This window comes from Ursus arctos, unplaced genomic scaffold, assembly GCF_023065955.2.
Source record: "Ursus arctos isolate Adak ecotype North America unplaced genomic scaffold, UrsArc2.0 scaffold_24, whole genome shotgun sequence".
In the NCBI taxonomy this organism is placed as follows: Eukaryota; Metazoa; Chordata; class Mammalia; order Carnivora; family Ursidae; genus Ursus; species Ursus arctos.
The window spans coordinates 41649678-41666958 of record NW_026622919.1 but is presented as its reverse complement, the minus strand read 5'-3'; the positions used below and the strand labels follow the sequence as shown (position 1 = coordinate 41666958).

General features: G+C 38.5%; 1 protein-coding gene across 6 annotated transcripts in view; it reads left to right on the top strand.

Moving 5' to 3' along the window:
- SSH2 (slingshot protein phosphatase 2) overlaps positions 1–17281 on the top strand; it is a 241197-nt gene that overhangs the window by 127793 nt on the left and 96123 nt on the right. For 2 of the 6 annotated variants that reach the window (XM_026517771.4, XM_026517773.4), the window contains exon 1: positions 8249–8587. The exons of 3 other annotated variants lie outside the window; for them this stretch is intronic. In XM_026517771.4, the coding sequence (XP_026373556.1) occupies positions 8460–8587 (128 nt within the window). In that variant the 5' untranslated portion in view covers positions 8249–8459. Of the gene's footprint in view, positions 1–8248; positions 8588–10153; positions 16930–17281 lie in introns of those variants that run through there. One more of the 6 variants, XM_044390695.3, reaches the window with a different exon arrangement.

Sequence of the window (17281 nt, the reverse complement as noted above, 5' to 3'; positions counted from 1 at the left end):
CCTTGCTCTGCTGGGAGCCTGCTTCTTCCTCTCCCACTCCCCCTGCTTGTGTTCCCTCTCTCGCTGGCTGTCTCTCTGTCAAATAAATAAATAAAATCTTAAAAAAAAAAAAAAATGCTTCCTTCACATAGGCTGCTGTGTAAAGAAACTAGGGAAACAAACAAAAACCTATAGATATAAATGCCTTGGAAAATGTGATGAACATTAGCTTGAAATGCAGAGTTCTAAAGGATTTGGTAGCAAGAGGATGGTATACAACAGCCAGAAGATCTTAACTGCTATATTTAGTACTGGGTTAGGTCCTTCTTACTGTCAGGACCTGCTAGGCATAGGTAGGATCAAATAGAGGAGAAAATACCAAGTGCAGTAAGGTAAGTAAGGTCTTCGGGAGTTCTTCCTGTTGGCAATAGAACTTTTCAGACTTAACCTGTTCCATACTGAGCCTCCGTCATCACAGAGACAGTGTAGAGTACTGGTTAAGGAAACAGTTCTGGAGCCAGAATAACTGGCTGGGGCTGAAATACTGCGACATAACCTTAAACAAATTTTTCCACCTCTCTGAGCCTCATAAAGATAAAAATAGAATCATAGAGTTGTTTGTAAGAATTAAGTGAGATACTGAATGTAAACTCTTCATAGAGGATCTGGTGCACCACGAATGTCAGCTCAACAAATGTCAGTTATTGTTTTTATGTTCAAGACCTTCTCAATTCCTCTAGCCTCCATTTTTTTGTTACTCCCAAATTAACTTTCTATTTTTCTATCTCTTGTCTCTCCCCATTCCAGGACACTGAAAGCCACATTTGGCTCGTTTACCTATAGTATGTTCTAGAGCATTAGCATCAAACAGGATCCTAAAACATCTTCTGAATGTAAAATTATATCATCTTCAAGGTAGTTTAAGTATTACAGGTATTTTGTTAGTCTAAGTAATTCTTTGAAATCAGTGTATGTAATATAGTTTTTCACTTTTCTTTAAGTCTATTTTTCTAGTTTCTATAAGCATGTGTCAGATATATATATACATACATACATTTTTTTTTTATGTAGTATGTAAGAGATGAGATGTAGAAGAGGATCTTGGGCCCTGCATTAATTTAATAGATCACAGGATAGGAGGCACTAAAATTCCATGGGAAAATAAAAAACTAAACCTTTTAGGAGGGCAATTTAATCATACCTAACAATTCCTAAGATGTTTAAAATATTTTAACTAACTGCCAATTCCACCTCTAGGTATAAATCCAAGAAATATATTCACATGTATGCATAAAGATTTCATGAAAGTATGTTCATAATGACATTGTATGTAATGGTTAAGACTGTAAACATCTTAAATGTCCAACAGTAGAGGACTGTTTAAATAAATTACATATAATTGTAAAATAGAACTATGCACTCCTTTAAAAGAGTGAGGCAAATCTATATAACCATAGGAAAATGTCTAAGATATAGTGATAAGTGGAGGGAAAAGCAAGAAGCAGAATAATATATATAATGTATATAATATAATTCTATGCTTATGTGTGTGTGTGTTTTTAAGAGACAGCTACAATATATTAATGTTTACATACACAAGGAAAATTTCTGGAAACATTAACAATCATCCCTGGGAGTAGGATGATGGGGATGAGAAGACTGACTTTTTACCTTTCTGAATACTGGGGGAAAAAAATACCATAATCACATATTACTTTTTCAAAGAGTAAAAATAAATAAAAATTTTTAAAAACTGGGGAAAAAAGTTTTAATCATTCAGCATGTGTTACTTTTATTTTTTTTGAACTAGTTTTAAAAAATAAAATGTTAAAATAATTTTAAAATAAATAAATGAAATGTTTAAAGAGATAGAATGGGGATTATTAAATGGTTAAATGTTTTATAAGGTGTGTTGGATGTGAAAAGTGATCTATAAATGCCTATTATTTTTACTAAACAATAGCATGTGGGGCTTTTGTAACCTGAAGAAAGCAGCATTTCAGCATCTCTTCCCATTGGAGCATATGGTGGTTAAGACCATGGGGGATGAATGCCTTAGAGATTGCCTCTCATGGAGTTGATAATGCAAATCTTTTCAGTATTCCCCATTGCTCTTACGGTGGAAAGTTCCAAGGAAAGGACTAGAAGGGTTCAGTGACATTGTCCTATCCAGTGTTTAAAACTATTGTCTGATACTCTTTTAAGTAAAACTATTAGCCACATGGTGATTGCAAAATGATTGCTCTTAAGAGCCTTTGTTTACAGAGTTTGGTATATTGTATTATATGAAGAGTGCCTTTGACCGAGTGTAGTGAGACACCCTCTTGGTGCTGTCTGGGCAACAAGTTAGGAACTTGGATGTATTATCTTGAGAGTTTTATCCTAACCTTTTACAGATTAACAGCAGACAGAATGTTGTGCTACTCCAGGTAACAGGCTTTTTGTTTTGTAACTCTTTAAAGTGTTGGTTTTCTCTCTTTTGACACTCAGGGGATTAATTTACTATTTATTTCTGTAGATCATGCCCTTGGAGAAAACATAAAAATACAAATAGGCCTTCTGACAGATATAATCATATTTTCTTATGACTAGGTATTTTTTTTTTAAGATTTTATTTATTTATTTGACAGAGAGAGACAGCGAGAGAAGGAACACAAGCAAGGGGAGTGTGAGAGGAAGAAGCAGGCTTCCCGCCGAGCAGGGAGTCCGATTTGGGGCTCTGTTCCAGGACTCCGGGATCATGACCTGAGCTGAAGGCAGCCGCTTAACGGCTGAGCCACCCAGGCGCCCCTAAAATATTATATAAGTTAATACTGTTATTTAAAACCTTGTGAATACAGGGGCTCCTGGGTGGCTCAGTTGGTTAAGCATCTGCCTTGGCTTAGGTCATGATCCCAGGGTCCTTGGATCGAGCCCTGTGTCAGGCTCCCTGCTCATCAGGGAGCCTGCTTCTCCCTCTCCCTCTGCCGCTCCCCCTGCTTGTGCTCTCTTGCTGTCTTCTCTCTCTCAAATAAATAAATAAAATCTTTAAATAATAATAATCATAAATAAAAGCTTGTAAGTACAAAAATTCAGTAAATACTGCAGATCTCACATTACTACAAAATGCAGTATTAAGTTAGTGTAATTAACCACATGGCAAACAATAATGGTGAACACTTCCTGGATGAAATGGGGTAGTATTGGGGAAGTTTGTATGTATTTTAATTTCCGTTCATCAACTTCTCACCCCAAATACAAACAAATACATCTAGCTTTCTGTTACTGGAAGCTGATTGGCCAATTTATGAATGGTAATAATGAGAATTTCATGCTGTCTTGTTCATAAAGCATTTATGTAAAACTGTGAGGTAGACATTACCATCCCCACTTTAAGGTTAAAGAAACTGAGGCTGGAACAGATTCAAGTTTGCTCGTGGATAAAGTAACCAGAATCTAGAACTTCTGATATCAGACTCATTGACATTTTAATGTTGCCTGCTTTAGCTATTCTTCAGACCGGTAGAAAGGGCATAGAGGATTATTTCTAGTCAACATCTTAACTTCTTCAATGAATGAATTAAAATGTGTAGTCAACTTTACCTCAAGGTTGCCAGACAGACTTTAGAGGCCCCTGCCCACCCCCAGCATACACACAAACATACACTCAGCTTTCTTAATGACCTGAAGAAAGGCACTTAGTTTTTTTTTCCCTATTAAGAGTTTTTATCTCAGAGAAACAGTCAAAAGACAAGATGAACAAAGGAGTTAGAAAAACAAATAAAATTAAAAGATTTAGGGGCACCTGGCTGGCTCAGTTGGTAAGAGCATATGACTCTTGATCTTGGGATTGTGAGTTCAAGCCCCACATTGGGTGTAGAGATTACTTAAAATACCAAAATCTTATAGGTAGGTAGGTAGGTAGATAGATAGATAGATAGATAGATAGATAGATAGATAGATAGATTAGAGCCATGCACTCTTATCTAAGATGCTTCTTTGGAGACTCCAACTCTCTGATTTTATTTCTGAAGGGCAATCTCCCCAACCTTTCTCTTAACTCTTTTAAACTTACAGAGCCATTAAGTCCCAAGTGTAGATTTTTGTGCCATACACTCTTTCAAGTACTTTACGTTTATTAACTTAATCCTCACAGTAACTTCATAAATTAGGTACTAATACTGAGCCACAGATTAAGTAACTATCCAAAGTTCATAGCTAATGGTGACACTAGGATTCAAACCCAGCCTAACAATTCCAAGGATAGGATTTTTTTTCAAGTATAATTAACATACAGCTCTATATTAGTTTCAGGTATACAGTATAATATTTCAACAATTCTATACATTTCTCAGTGTTCATTAAGATAAGTGTACTGTTAATCTTCTTTATCTATTTCACCCACCCACCCCCACCTCCCTTCTGGCAACCACCAGTTCTCTGTATTTAAGAGTCCAGTTTTTTGTTTGTCTCTTTTTTTTCTTTGTTCATTTGTTTTGTTTGTAACTTCCACAGGTGGGTGAAACCATTGATATTTGTCTCTCTCTGACTGATTTCACTCCACATTATACCCTCTCGGTCCATCCATGTTGTTGCAAATGGCAAGCGTTCATTCTTTTTTATGGCTGAGTAATATTCTATTTTCTATATAAACCAAGGTTAGGATTTTTAACTGCTGGGCTCTACTGTTTTGAACTAGATGACTATTTATATTAAGTAGATTAAATGCATTTTTCAGGATTTCTAGGTTGAATGAAATTCCTTTCCTAAGGTTCCCAGCTCTAACAAAAATAGATTTGGGGACCTTTCCGTGGTGTTTTATTATCCCATTTTACAGATGAAAATCAATGACTTAGCCAAAATCTTGGTTTATTAAATGGCCATGTTAGAACTAGAGCTTAGGTCCTCTGGTTTCTAGTCTACTGCTTTTGGCACTTTAACACTATCACTTTTTAGCTCATTAGCTACCTTCCATTCAAGTGATCCACCCCAGTTGAAATTTTGTTACAGCACCAAAAACATGCCCACATCCTTCATTCACATTTAAGGGCACTTTCCTGTCTATCCTAGAATACCAATTGGTCAGCAAGTAAGTCTCTAGTTTTACAGTGTTTACACCTTAAGGAGAGACACATGAAGACATAGTAACAGAAGCAAGCACCTTATGGATACAAGGGACATCTATTAAAAGCATCTAATGCTTTTAACATATAATTCTATAAAAACTTAATTTGGTCATAGCTAATGCTGTCAAGAGCCAAAATAACATTTTAAAATATTCATATTTCTGAGTCTTGAAGTGGTCAGCAAATGACATGACAAAATATATTTTAAATTTTCTAATTCAAGCAAGAGTATGAAGAAATGCAGCAATTTTTCTTCGGGGCCTTTGTGCAGATTTTTTAAAGCCCATTCTGACTTCATGTGGAGTAGAAAAGTAGCTTAGTTTATTTCATGTTGCTCAGTCTAATTTGGAATCATTTTTGAATTCCTAGATGCTTGGGTACAGAAAGCTTGCTCCCTAGAGCCTTGTTTCCTGACAGTGGAGAGTAAAGGATTAAATTGAGCTGAAACTAAATTGATTGACATTTTGACACTGCAGATTGTGAAAAGAAAGGGAATTTGTTCAACTTTTTAAGACAGTAGCAGAAAGAACTATTCCCTTAAAGGTACCCCAGTTTGCAAAGACGATTTAGGTTTTTTCTTAAAAAAAAATTGTGAGGCACGTTCTAGCACTTTCCCAATTTCCTATCTTACAGTTCAAAGCAAGAATTTAACTTTGAAAGCTTTTGAAAAGGCCTGGATGGGGGTGTTAAAATAGACTCCGCTGAAGAGGCACTGGCAGAGGTCTTTTAAGGGCAAACAAAGGACTATGCACTTCTGGGGTGTCACTATAGGAACCTATCTATACAAGACAAATATACATATTTATGAAATCCTTATTTTTAGTGTTTTTTAAATGCCAGAGATATTAAGTGTGAATTGAGTAAGATACATTTCCTACTGACTTCTTTTTCAGACAGATACAGATGATTACCATTCCATCTTTTTTGTAAACGTCATCATTGAGTACTGACTTCAGTAAAATCCCATCTCTGCTGTCATGAAAGGAACTGGACTCACCTTAACAGTGCTCTTCTAAACAGCCTGCTGCCTTTTTTTGATCACTGCCAGGAGGCTGTAATAAATTACAGCCTGGAAGAAGTTTCAAACTGGCAAGTTTGCCAGATATTTAAAGCAATTTATTTTGGGGTGTATCAGCAGATTTTTTCTTACACTGCCATTTGGGTGCCTGCTGACACAGCCTGAATAAATCTTTCAAACATTTTCCTTACTAGAGATGGATGAAGATGATGATGCACTGGACTCCAGACCTTTCATTAACTCTTCACTTGCCAACTGGTTCTTTCCTATTACCAGATCTGTAGGAAACTTAGATCCCTATTTCCAGCATGAGTTTGCAATATTTCAAATCCCTCAGTGCCTTGGCAACAACTTTAAGTTTTATGGAAGGATAAACTAACAAGAGTTTCTGGTTTAGGCATAAAAATGTATAATTTAGATTGATTATTTCATTACTAGTATTTAGAAAATTGCCAAATTTCCTAATAGCAAAAGAGATCTGAAAAATTATATAAAACAAAGACTTGTTTCTTCTTGATTCTAGCATATGTTGAGTCTTTAAGTGACTTGTTTCTAATTTTAGTCTCTTTTGTCTTATAATAGGATAGTAAAGTCATTTTTTTAAAAGATTTTATTTGCTTATTTATTTATTTGACAGAGAGAGACAGCCAGCGAGAGAGGGAACCTGGGATCACACCTTGGGCGGAAGGCAGACGCTTAAAGACTGAGCCACTGAGGCGCCCTGATAGTGAAGTCATTTTTAAAAATTATTACTAATTCTGGCTCTAAGTCCAAAGATAGTTTTATTGATATATAATTTAGTCAGGTATTCAGAAAAGCATAACATGCACATGCCTGAAAATATTTCTTCTGATGAGACTGGAAGGGCAAGAGATGAGGAAACTAACTTTTACTGAGTGCCTGCACCAGCCCAGCCCCTTTTGTAAACCACTATATAGCATGCAGGAGAGAGAGAGAAGATATTTTCATTTTATGAAGAGCTAGTTCCTGGTCAGGTGAAGGCATTACTCAGTGAGTTGTTAGGAACATGATGAAGCTTACACTCATGAAGGCATCAGGGTTTAGGGTTTGGTAGGAAAAGCCCCACCTAAAACAGAAGTCATAAAACTGGGGTTCATATCTAAGTGATGTCACTTACAAAAGAGGTCATCTGGCTAGACCCTGAATATTTATTTCTACACCTGTAAAGTGAGGATATACTCTCTAACTTGTCTCCCTCTCTTAGATCATTTGGCACAATAGTTATCAACCATGGCTGTACCTTGCAATCACCCAGGGAGACTTGAAAAATATTGGTGTCTAAGATCTCAACCTCAAGAGATTCTGATTTGATTGGTCTAGGGTGCAGCCAGGCATTGGGGTGTTTAAAATACCCACAGGTGATTCATATGTGCAGCTAAGGCTGTGAATCCTTGGTTTGGAGAATCGTTAGGAAAACCCTCTATAAATTTATTTACAAAGGTTAGCAGATATTATGGACAATGCAAATAGGGTTTTTCCCCATCATAACTTAAGCTGTTTTGCTTCAAAAAAAAAAAAAAAAACAAAACCCAAAATCCAAGGGCCCCTCGGTAGCTCATTGGGTTAAGCCTCCCACTCTTGATTTCGGATCAGGTCATGATCTCAGGGTCGTGAAATGAGCCCTGCATCCGGCTCCCCACTTCGGTTGGAGCCTGCTTGGGACTCTCTCTCTTTCCCTCTTCCCTTAACACCTCTCTCTCTCCTCCGTCTCTCTTAAAACACAAAATAAAACAGAAACTCTAGCCCTTAGTACATAGAAAATCGTTGATAAGTATTCATTGCATTTGTGAATGAACGGCCTTCAAAGTTTTAAGAGCATTTGAAAAAATGGGGTTTCGGGTTCAATGTGTAGAGTCGTTCAAGAAGCAGGACCTTTCTATGGAAACATTCCCAAAGAAACGCTAGCCTTCCTTGCCCACCCCAGGCTCGCTTCACTCCTTAACGCGAGCCGCGACGCCTTGGTGCCGATCCTTCCCCACAGACGAAGATGTATGTACGCGGCGGTATCCGGTGGGTGCCACGAGCTCAGGGGCGGAGCGCCCAACGGGTAGACCCTTTCGGCTCTTCCGACTCTCCCCGCCCTCTGGGCCGGCCCTACCGCAGCGCCCCGCCCCGGACGCGGGTTGGGGCAGGCAGCTGGCGGCGCCCAGCCGCCGGGACTCCACAGCCGAGCCCTAGGGCTGCGGCGACTGCCTCCGCGCGACCCGGAGGGCCCAGTTTGGACGCGGGGAGCCCGGGCTGCCCGCGCCTCTGGCCCGACGGAGCCCAACGCGAACGCCTCGTGCCCGAGCCGGGAGGGGGCCAGGATGCGGAGCTGTGCGCCTTGAGCTGGCCCCATGACCCTGAGCACTTTGGCCCGCGAGAGGAAGGCGTCCCCCGCCTGCACCTGCAGCCTCGGTGGCCCCGACATGATCCCTTACTTCTCCGCCAACGCGGTCATCTCGCAGAACGCCATCAACCAGCTGTGAGTGCGCCGCGCGCCCTCCCGCCCTCCGCGAAAGCTGGGAAAGTTTGCTTTTCAGCCTCCGCCTTCCCCAGAGCCCTGGGAGCAAGCAAGCAAGCAAGCAAGGGCGAAATCGCATCCTGCGGGCTTGGAGGTTTCGAGGTGTCCGGGCGTATAGCGGGGTGGAGGTGTGGGGTAATTCTTGGAGGCGGACCGTGTCCCCGGGGGTTGGGCGGATTGAAGAACCATTTGTGAGGATTTCTGGTAAACTTTGAGGGACTATGAAAGTGCAGTCGTCCCTGGGAAGTTGTCTCTGGTGACCCAGTGACAGCCAAGCGGGAGACTCTAGGGGTGGAGGGCGGTCTGTAGCTCCTGAAGCGCCACCCGGAAACGCTTGGACTCCCTTGCGGGTCCTGCTGTTGATCAAGCTCCTGTGTTTGTTGTTTGGGGGGTTTTTGTCGTTGTTCGAGATAAGTTTGCGTGTGACTGTACGTTTCTGTTGCACGCCGTTAACACAAAGGAAGGCTGTCCATTCTTCGTTCCCGCTGGTTGTAGTCTGGAATTATTTCAGAAAATTGGATTTCGGTCGTTTGGCTGTTTTACTTTTAGTCTTCCCCTGTAGTAGTACAAGTCGGCTTGCACACCTTCATTCACGAAAGTGCAAGATTCAACGCATCCTTAAATCTTAGCTGTTTTTGAAGTCTCTATAGTTGTCCTTCCCTTCCATTGTGGTTTAGCTATTTCTGAGAACTGTGTGCTGAAGCTTGTGGTTAATCTCGCCTCACGGTTATAAAGAGCAAAGTAGAGGAACTGCATCTACTCAAGCTGCATCCTTAAACCAGTGGAGTGGTTTAGGGTTACTTTAGGTAGCAGCAGTTTGGTCTTTGTAGTGTATTAGCACTCACTGCCGAGTGGCTCCAGGAGAGTCAGTTACTGAGGTTTTCCCAGATTACCGGTACTTAAGCAATGCTTCTGTCTCCTTCCCGGGTCAATCCTAAAAAATGTTTTTTGATGTCCAGCAACAGAAACTTTCCATTATCTCTTATTAAAGGTCCCGAGATCAGCATGTTAAGTGATTTATAAATAACCTTACATCTAATTTATTATAATTAATGGTTTACTCTCCCACCAAATCAAATTAAATTCATTAGAGTTTCAGTTTTTTTCCTTTGTGTTGATTCGTGGTGGAGCGCCTACAAAAAAAATAGCCACACACAAAAAAGTGGTTTTCCTGCTGTGAATGTGAACTCTACAGAATTAAATCAATCACTTACTTGAATTTTTTCTTTAAAAAAAAAAAAAAATGGGGGGCGCCTGGATGGCACAATGGTTAGGCGTCTGCCTTCGGCCCAGGGCGTGATCCTGGCGTTATGGGATCGAGTCCCACATCGGGTTCCTCCGCTATGAGCCTGCTTCTTCCTCTCCCACTCCCCCTGCTTGTGTTCCCTCTCTCGCTGGCTGTCTCTATCTCTGTCGAATAAATAAATAAAATCTTTTAAAAATCAATTAATTAAATAAAAATAAAAATAATGGAGTAAAAGAGAAGGAAAGGAGGGAATAATCTGAAACTAGATAACCAATCTCAAAATAATTTTGTTAATAATACTTTAAAAATTAAAAAAAAAAACATAGTGGGAGCAACCCACCTGTCCATCAGTAGATAAATAGATACAACAAAATGTGGTCTGTAATACAGCTGAGTATTATTTGGCCTTAAAAAGGAAGGAGATTCTGACACATGCTACAACATGGGTGAATTTTGAAGACATTATTCTAAGTGAAATAAGCCAGTGACAAAGGACAAATATTGTGTGATTCCACTTATATGAGGTACCTCAAGTAATCCCCAGGAGTTGGGGGAGTGGGAATGAGAAGTTTGTGTTTAATAGATTTTCATTTCAGAAAGAAGAAAAAGTTCTGGGAACGGATGATGGTGAAGGTAGCACAATGATGTGACTATATTTAATGCTACTTTAAAATGGTTGAAATGGCAAGTTTATGTTATTATATATTTTTTTAAGATTTTATTTATTTATTCGACAGAGATAGAGACAGCCAGCGAGAGAGGGAACACAAGCAGGGGGAGTGGGAGAGGAAGAAGCAGGCTCATAGCGGAGGAGCCTGATGTGGGACTCGATCCCATAACGCCGGGATCACGCCCTGAGCCGAAGGCAGCTGCTTAACCGCTGTGCCACCCAGGAGCCCTATGTTATTATATTTAACTGCAATTTTAAAAAAGATTAAACAAAATTTAAAAGTCAGAGCTTCTAAGCTTTTGGGGGGAGAAGGGATTTTGCATTTTAGTTCCTAGTATAATCAAATGAAGCCCAAATGTCTTTTCCTACTAATTACTGTTTTTGGGTAAATCATTTGACTTCAGTTTCTTCCACTGTAAAATGAGGTTCCTACCCCAGGGGGATCATAAGATATCATATGTGCTAGTAACACTTTGCAAACTGTAAATCCCTGCACAAAAAATGAGTTAATTGAAATTAAACAAAAACTAATAGCTCCATTTGTTGACTGCTTGTCACTGTGCTAGGAGTTTAATGTATATTGTCTCATTTAATCATAACAGCAACTTCATGAACCAATTTCTTTTATTTACAGGCAATGAAACTGAGACTTAGAGAAGTTAAGAAATTACTTATGGCCATAAATGACAAAACTGTCCTTAGAATCCAGATCTATTTCCTACACTGGTGCTCTCAACCACTGTAAAAATTATATTCTTAGTAGTTGCAAGGTCACTTTTGAGACTTAATCTTAGGAAATGCCCTTAACTGCTGACGTCTTCAACTTAGCAGTGAAAACCATATTTGCTGCACTAAGATTTGCTAAGGTTGACAATCTTTTAAAGAATTTGCAGAATATTTCTCTTTTATTTTTGTCTTTTGTCACTTATGTTTTCTATAAGAGACTTAATATCCAAATTTCACTTCTTCTATAAGTATTCATTAGTATTACGTTAGCCATAATTTTTATTTTGCATGTATAGTGTCACCAAGTTCATCATCATTTTAAAATATTTAGGGATCATTCTGATAAAAATAAAACCAAAAATTTTGTTAAAACATGCATTTTGGGTACATAATGCAAAAGTTCTTAATTTGAGGTCCATGGTCACCCATAGTTTTATGGATTGGCTTTAGAAAGTCAGTAAACACCTTGAGATCGTATGAAAATGTGCAGATAAATGTATTTTTAAAATCAGATCCTCAAAGTAATGTGATCTTATAAAAAGTTAATCTCTTTCCTAAAAGGAAGTATTATTTCTAAGGCTTGATACTGTAAAGCTCAACTGGTGTGAGCATATCCCTGTCATGCCAGATATATAAATAGCAGCAACTGGTGGGAGCAACTAAAAGATTAAGATTTAGGATCCTAAGTGAAGAATGACTCAAAAAAAAAATTTAAGTGTATATTTGGGGAAGGGGGTAACCTTGGCACCTGACTATTCTTAGCCGGATGGTTCTCTTGTCACTGCTGAGAACCCACTCATAAGAACTTTTATTTTATTCTCATTTGGGGCCTCAGATTTGCTGTGGGTTTAGAAACCAAGTAACAAATCCTATGAGATCTATGTTAGAGTAAAAAGTCTGGAGTAGTAGACTGAGATCCTAGGGGGCTCTCCTGTGGAGAAAGTTCATGACCTTTAGAGTATAGTGGTTAGATATCTATTAGGTGATTTCATAGGCTCATTCTAATTTCTGGACTTTCAACTGTTATATATAGATGGAATTAGAGAATAGCTGGGGCATTACTGTATTTTATTGGAGATTATATCATCATTATTAGAGTATGGTCTCCCTTTGTCATCACATAAAACTCACCAAATATGGGGTTAATTTTGAAGTATCAATGAAGAACATTAAGAAGTGATTAAAGTCACTCCAGAAACTAAGAATAGTTACTGTCATAAATTTAAGTTCTACTAGAAAAAAATATGTGAGCGGCCCAGAACATCATGTGATCAAATTTCAGGGGTCTTAGATCAGACTGCTCAAATAACCATGAAAAGTTCCATACCCTTTAAGAGTCTATACATACTTTTCAATAAAATAGAAATCAGAATTTCTGAAAAATATGGGAGGCTGTGTTGTTTTTAGAGAGCCAACATTCAATCCCTGAGAAATGGCCACTAAGCAAGGGGCCTTCTAGTGTATTTGGTATATGCCCAGCAGCTTATCAAATAGGTGGCTATTTTTGTGTCCTACAAAGTTCAGAGAAAGATCAAGAATTATTAGATAAAATGCTGGCAAAAGCTACCATTAAAATAGTGTTCCCATTATGAAAACCTCTGATCAGAAATCTTGGAATTTAAGTGCTTGGGACATTGCTTGATTTGTTAAACAGGTTACCTTGAACTTTTTATCCTTGACCAAAATACTTGTATTCATTACTTGATTTCATATATGAGTTTGATTTTCTAGCTTCACATCAAGGCTTTCTAAAGCTCAAGCTTAGCACCAGGAGCATATCCAGATGATTATCCAAAGTATAACTTTTTATGAAACTGAAAGGTGGAAATAGTTTTAATTTTTGTGTTAATTAGTAACAGTACTAGTACTCTTTCAGGTCTGCTCTGTAGTTATCCAAGTGACTTCACAGGTGCTCATTTCTGAACTTCAGCTTGCATCAGAGTCACCTAGACAACTTACTAAAACACAGATTGCTGCCTGGGCGCCTGGGTAGCTCAGTCGGTTAGCCGTCTGATTTTTTTTTTTTTTTAAGATTTTATTTATTTATTAGAGATAGAGACAGCCAGCGAGAGAAGGAACACAAGCAAGGGGAGTGGGAGAGGAAGAAGCAGGCTCATAGCGGAGGAGCCTGATGTGGGGCTCGATCCCAGAATGCCGGGATCACGCCCTGAGCCGAAGGCAGATGCTTAACCGCTGTGCCACCCAGGCGCCCCAGCCGTCTGATTCTTGATTTCCCCTAAGGTCATGATCTCAGGGTAGTGAGATCAAGCCCTGTGTGGGCCTGCTTAAGATTCTCTCTCTTGCTCTCACTCTGCCCCCCCCCACCTTCTCTCTCTCTCCCTCTCTAAAAAAAACAAAAACAAAAAAAACCACAAATTGCTGCCCACACCCGCACAGTTTCTGATTCTGTAGGTCTGGGCTGGGGATGGATAATTTGCATTTCTAACAAGTTCCTAGATGATGCTGGTCCAGGAGCTAACTAAACTTCAAGAACCACATCCTTAAAGTATTCCTCTGAGGCAGATTGGGCAAGCCATCATCTACATTTTGTGGAGTAATAAACTAACAAAATTGAAATGGTGAAGTGATTTTTTGCATAGTAGTTACATGATTTGTTATTGGTGGAACTGAAACTAGAACCAGCATTTCCTGTCTCCAAATACAGAGCTTCTGCAGTGCTGCTCTGGACTGATATCTTTGTAGACATGTGGGAACATTTCTTTAGATAAATTTCTAGCAGTGGAATTTCTGGGTCTAATGGTATGTAGATGTTAAAAATTTCATACATACTGCCAAACTGCCTTCTAAAAGGGCTTTGCCAATGTGCTCTTACCAGCTGTAAGAGTATACCTTCACCGACTCTGGTAATGTTAATAATAACATCAAATAGCAATTAATTTTTTATTAAACTCTTACTATGTACCAGGCATTATTTTGAATACTGTTCATATTATCTAATTCTTTCTTCTTATGAGTTAGATATACTCAGTTACAGATGAGAGGCACAGAGATGTTGAGTAACTTGTCTAAGATTTTACAACCAGGGTGGAAGCACAGGCAGTCTTACTCCAGGGCCTCTGCTTAAATATTTTTTTTTTTAAAGATTTTATTTATTTATTTGACAGAGATAGAGACAGCCAGCGAGAGAGGGAACACAAGCAGGGGGAGTGGGAGAGGAAGAAGCAGGCTCATAGCAGAGGAGCCTGACGTGGGGCTCGATCCCATAACGCCGGGATCACGCCCTGAGCCGAAGGCAGACGCTTAACCGCTGTGCCACCCAAGCGCCCCTAAATATTTTTCTATTTGCAGTTCCCTCATTACTATAGAGGTCTACGTATCCCTTTATACTTTTTATTAGTCTTTCTCATTTTTCTTATTTGAATGTACTTATGACCATTTTTTCTATTGGTGTTTGTTTCTTTTTTATGTGCTCCATATGTCCTTAGTAAATGGCAAAAATACTTTCTGCCAGCTTATTGTGTGTCTTTTAACTTTTCATCGTTATAAAAATTTTTAATTTTTGTGTAATAAAATCCCAGGACCCTGAGCCACCCAGGTGCCCCTATTACTTTTTATGTTTGCCTTTATATCAGACCACCTTGCTGAACTCTTGTTTGGTCCTAATATCCAGTAGATTTTTAAATTGATTTTCTTCACTTTTCTGGGAGGATGATTATATTCCCCCGTAAATGAGTTTTGCCTGAATGTTTATAAATTCATTGCTTTAGCTGGGGTCTAATGTAATGTTGAATAGTAGAGATGCTTATGGTCTTACCTTGTTTTCCATTGTACAAGGAATGTTTCTTATGTTTTGTAAATAGTTATATTGTGTGCTATAGGTTCTGGAATAGACCATTTATCAAGTTGGTGACATTTCCTACTATAGTTGACCCTTGAACAACATGGGTTTTATCTATGCGGGTCCACTTATAAATGGCTGTTTTTTTTTACAGTCAGTACTTTAAATGTATTTTCTCTTCCTTACGATTTTTCTTAATAATATATTCTTTTCTCTAGATTTCTTTATTGTAAGAATACAGTACAATACATATATAAAATATGTATTGGGGTATCTGGGTGGCTCAGTCAGTTAAGTGTCAGCCTTCAGCTCAGGTCATGATCCTGGGGTCCTGGGATCGAGCCCCATGTGGGGCTCCCTGCTCAATGGGGAGTCTGCTTCTCCCTCTGCCCCTCCCCCCACTTGTGTGTGTATACTCTCACTCTCTCAAATAAATAAATAAAATCTTTAAAAAATATGTGTATTATCGATTGTATTATTGGTAGGGCAGAATTCTGGTCAACAGACTATTAAGTTTTTGGAGAGTCAAAAGTTATTTGCAGATTTTTTACTTTGTGGGCACTCAGTTCCCCTGACACCCCACAAACATTTTTATGCATAGTTACTGAATTTCATTAAATGCTTTTTGGGCATCTATTGGAATGATAATATTTTCCCCCTTTGCTAGTAATGCAGTGACTTATATTGAGGTGCTAAAATTAAACCATCCTGACATGCTGTTTGCATTATTTGTTAACAGGTTGCTAGATTTGGTTTACTATTATTTAAGATTTTTGCTTTTGAGTATTTGTCGAATATTTGGGACTCTCTTTTTCCAACTTATGTCTGATTTATAGAATAATTTAGGTGTAGCCTTCCATCTTTTTCTAGATCTGAAACATTTCTTTGGCAGAAATTGTATTTTAAAAGCCTGGAACCAAGAAGTCCTCCTCCCTGTGTTATAATTTTATGCATTTTTTTCTTTGCCTTTCAAATTTTTAAATGTCTTTGTTCTCATTGAATAAGTGTAATTATCACCATGGTACTTTTTAAATCTAGATCTTATCCTTTACAGAAATGGGCAAACATAATTAGAATAATTGATAGATAATTGATAATGGATTGAAACCAGGCATTTATTTATGATTTAAGGTCTTTTTTTTTCCCTCTCTCTTTGGTGGGTAAGGAGATTAATACTAATATTTAAAAGAGTCATGAGGTGTTTCTTTTTCTTTGATTTTAAATTAATATTTTTTGTAGTTATCTGATTCTTACACAGAGAGAATAGCCTTAAAAAGTGGAGTGTCTTTTAAAAGATGATCAAAAAGTTTACTAGTGAACCTTCTAGGTGTTATGGCCTGCAAATATGAAGAAAAGGTTAGTGATCTGTTGGCAGAGTATAAAGGTGCATTTATGTTTTCATTAGTGGTGATAACTTAATGTGGTTTTATCCACACTTGTGTGTGTTTGGAGTCAGAGCAGTACCTGGCTTGGAGCCAGGGAGAAAAAAAAAAAAGGAGAGCTCTCAACTTTGGCCTTACTGGAACCATGCTTAACCAAGTTAACTGAAGAGTAAATCTGCACAATGAAGATGAACAGGAAAGGTGAAGTTTTGATATGTTCAAGTCAGAATTTGGTTTTGATTAATCTAGAGTGGATTTTTCCCCCTAAATTACTGCTTTTTGCTTGTGTGCTTATGTGTAATCACTCCTAAAATTGAGCAATTTCTTTAGACTAGTACTGAGAAACCACTGCCCAAAGCTAAATAATTAAGGATGTTGTCATTCTCTGTTTCCAAGAGCTGTTGGACCTTGGAGTAATAGAGGGTTCCGAACTTCTACATATCATGTTGCTCACACTCTTCTTGGGTGTCTCCAGTAAATGTGAGTCCTCTTAATTACCATATGTTAAACTGCCTTGGGGCTAAAGAACAGTGGTGTAGATGCTATCACATAATGTTTCTGAATTTCTAAGGTGAAAGAAAAAAATTCATATCCTAACTACTTTAAGATAGGGTTAAAGTTAGCTTTGCATTGTTGAATGATGCAGGATGTTGCTGCCACTAATATAATTAGGTTTAACCTGAAGAAATGTGCTAAGAACATCAAGGCCTTTTAGGTGTTCCTGTGATTTGGAAAGGATGTAGCAAATGATTTATAAATAAATTGCCTGTGTTGCACACCAAAGGGCAAATTTGGGCTCACTTCCTTTTTTGCAGGTTTGTGTGAATTGAGC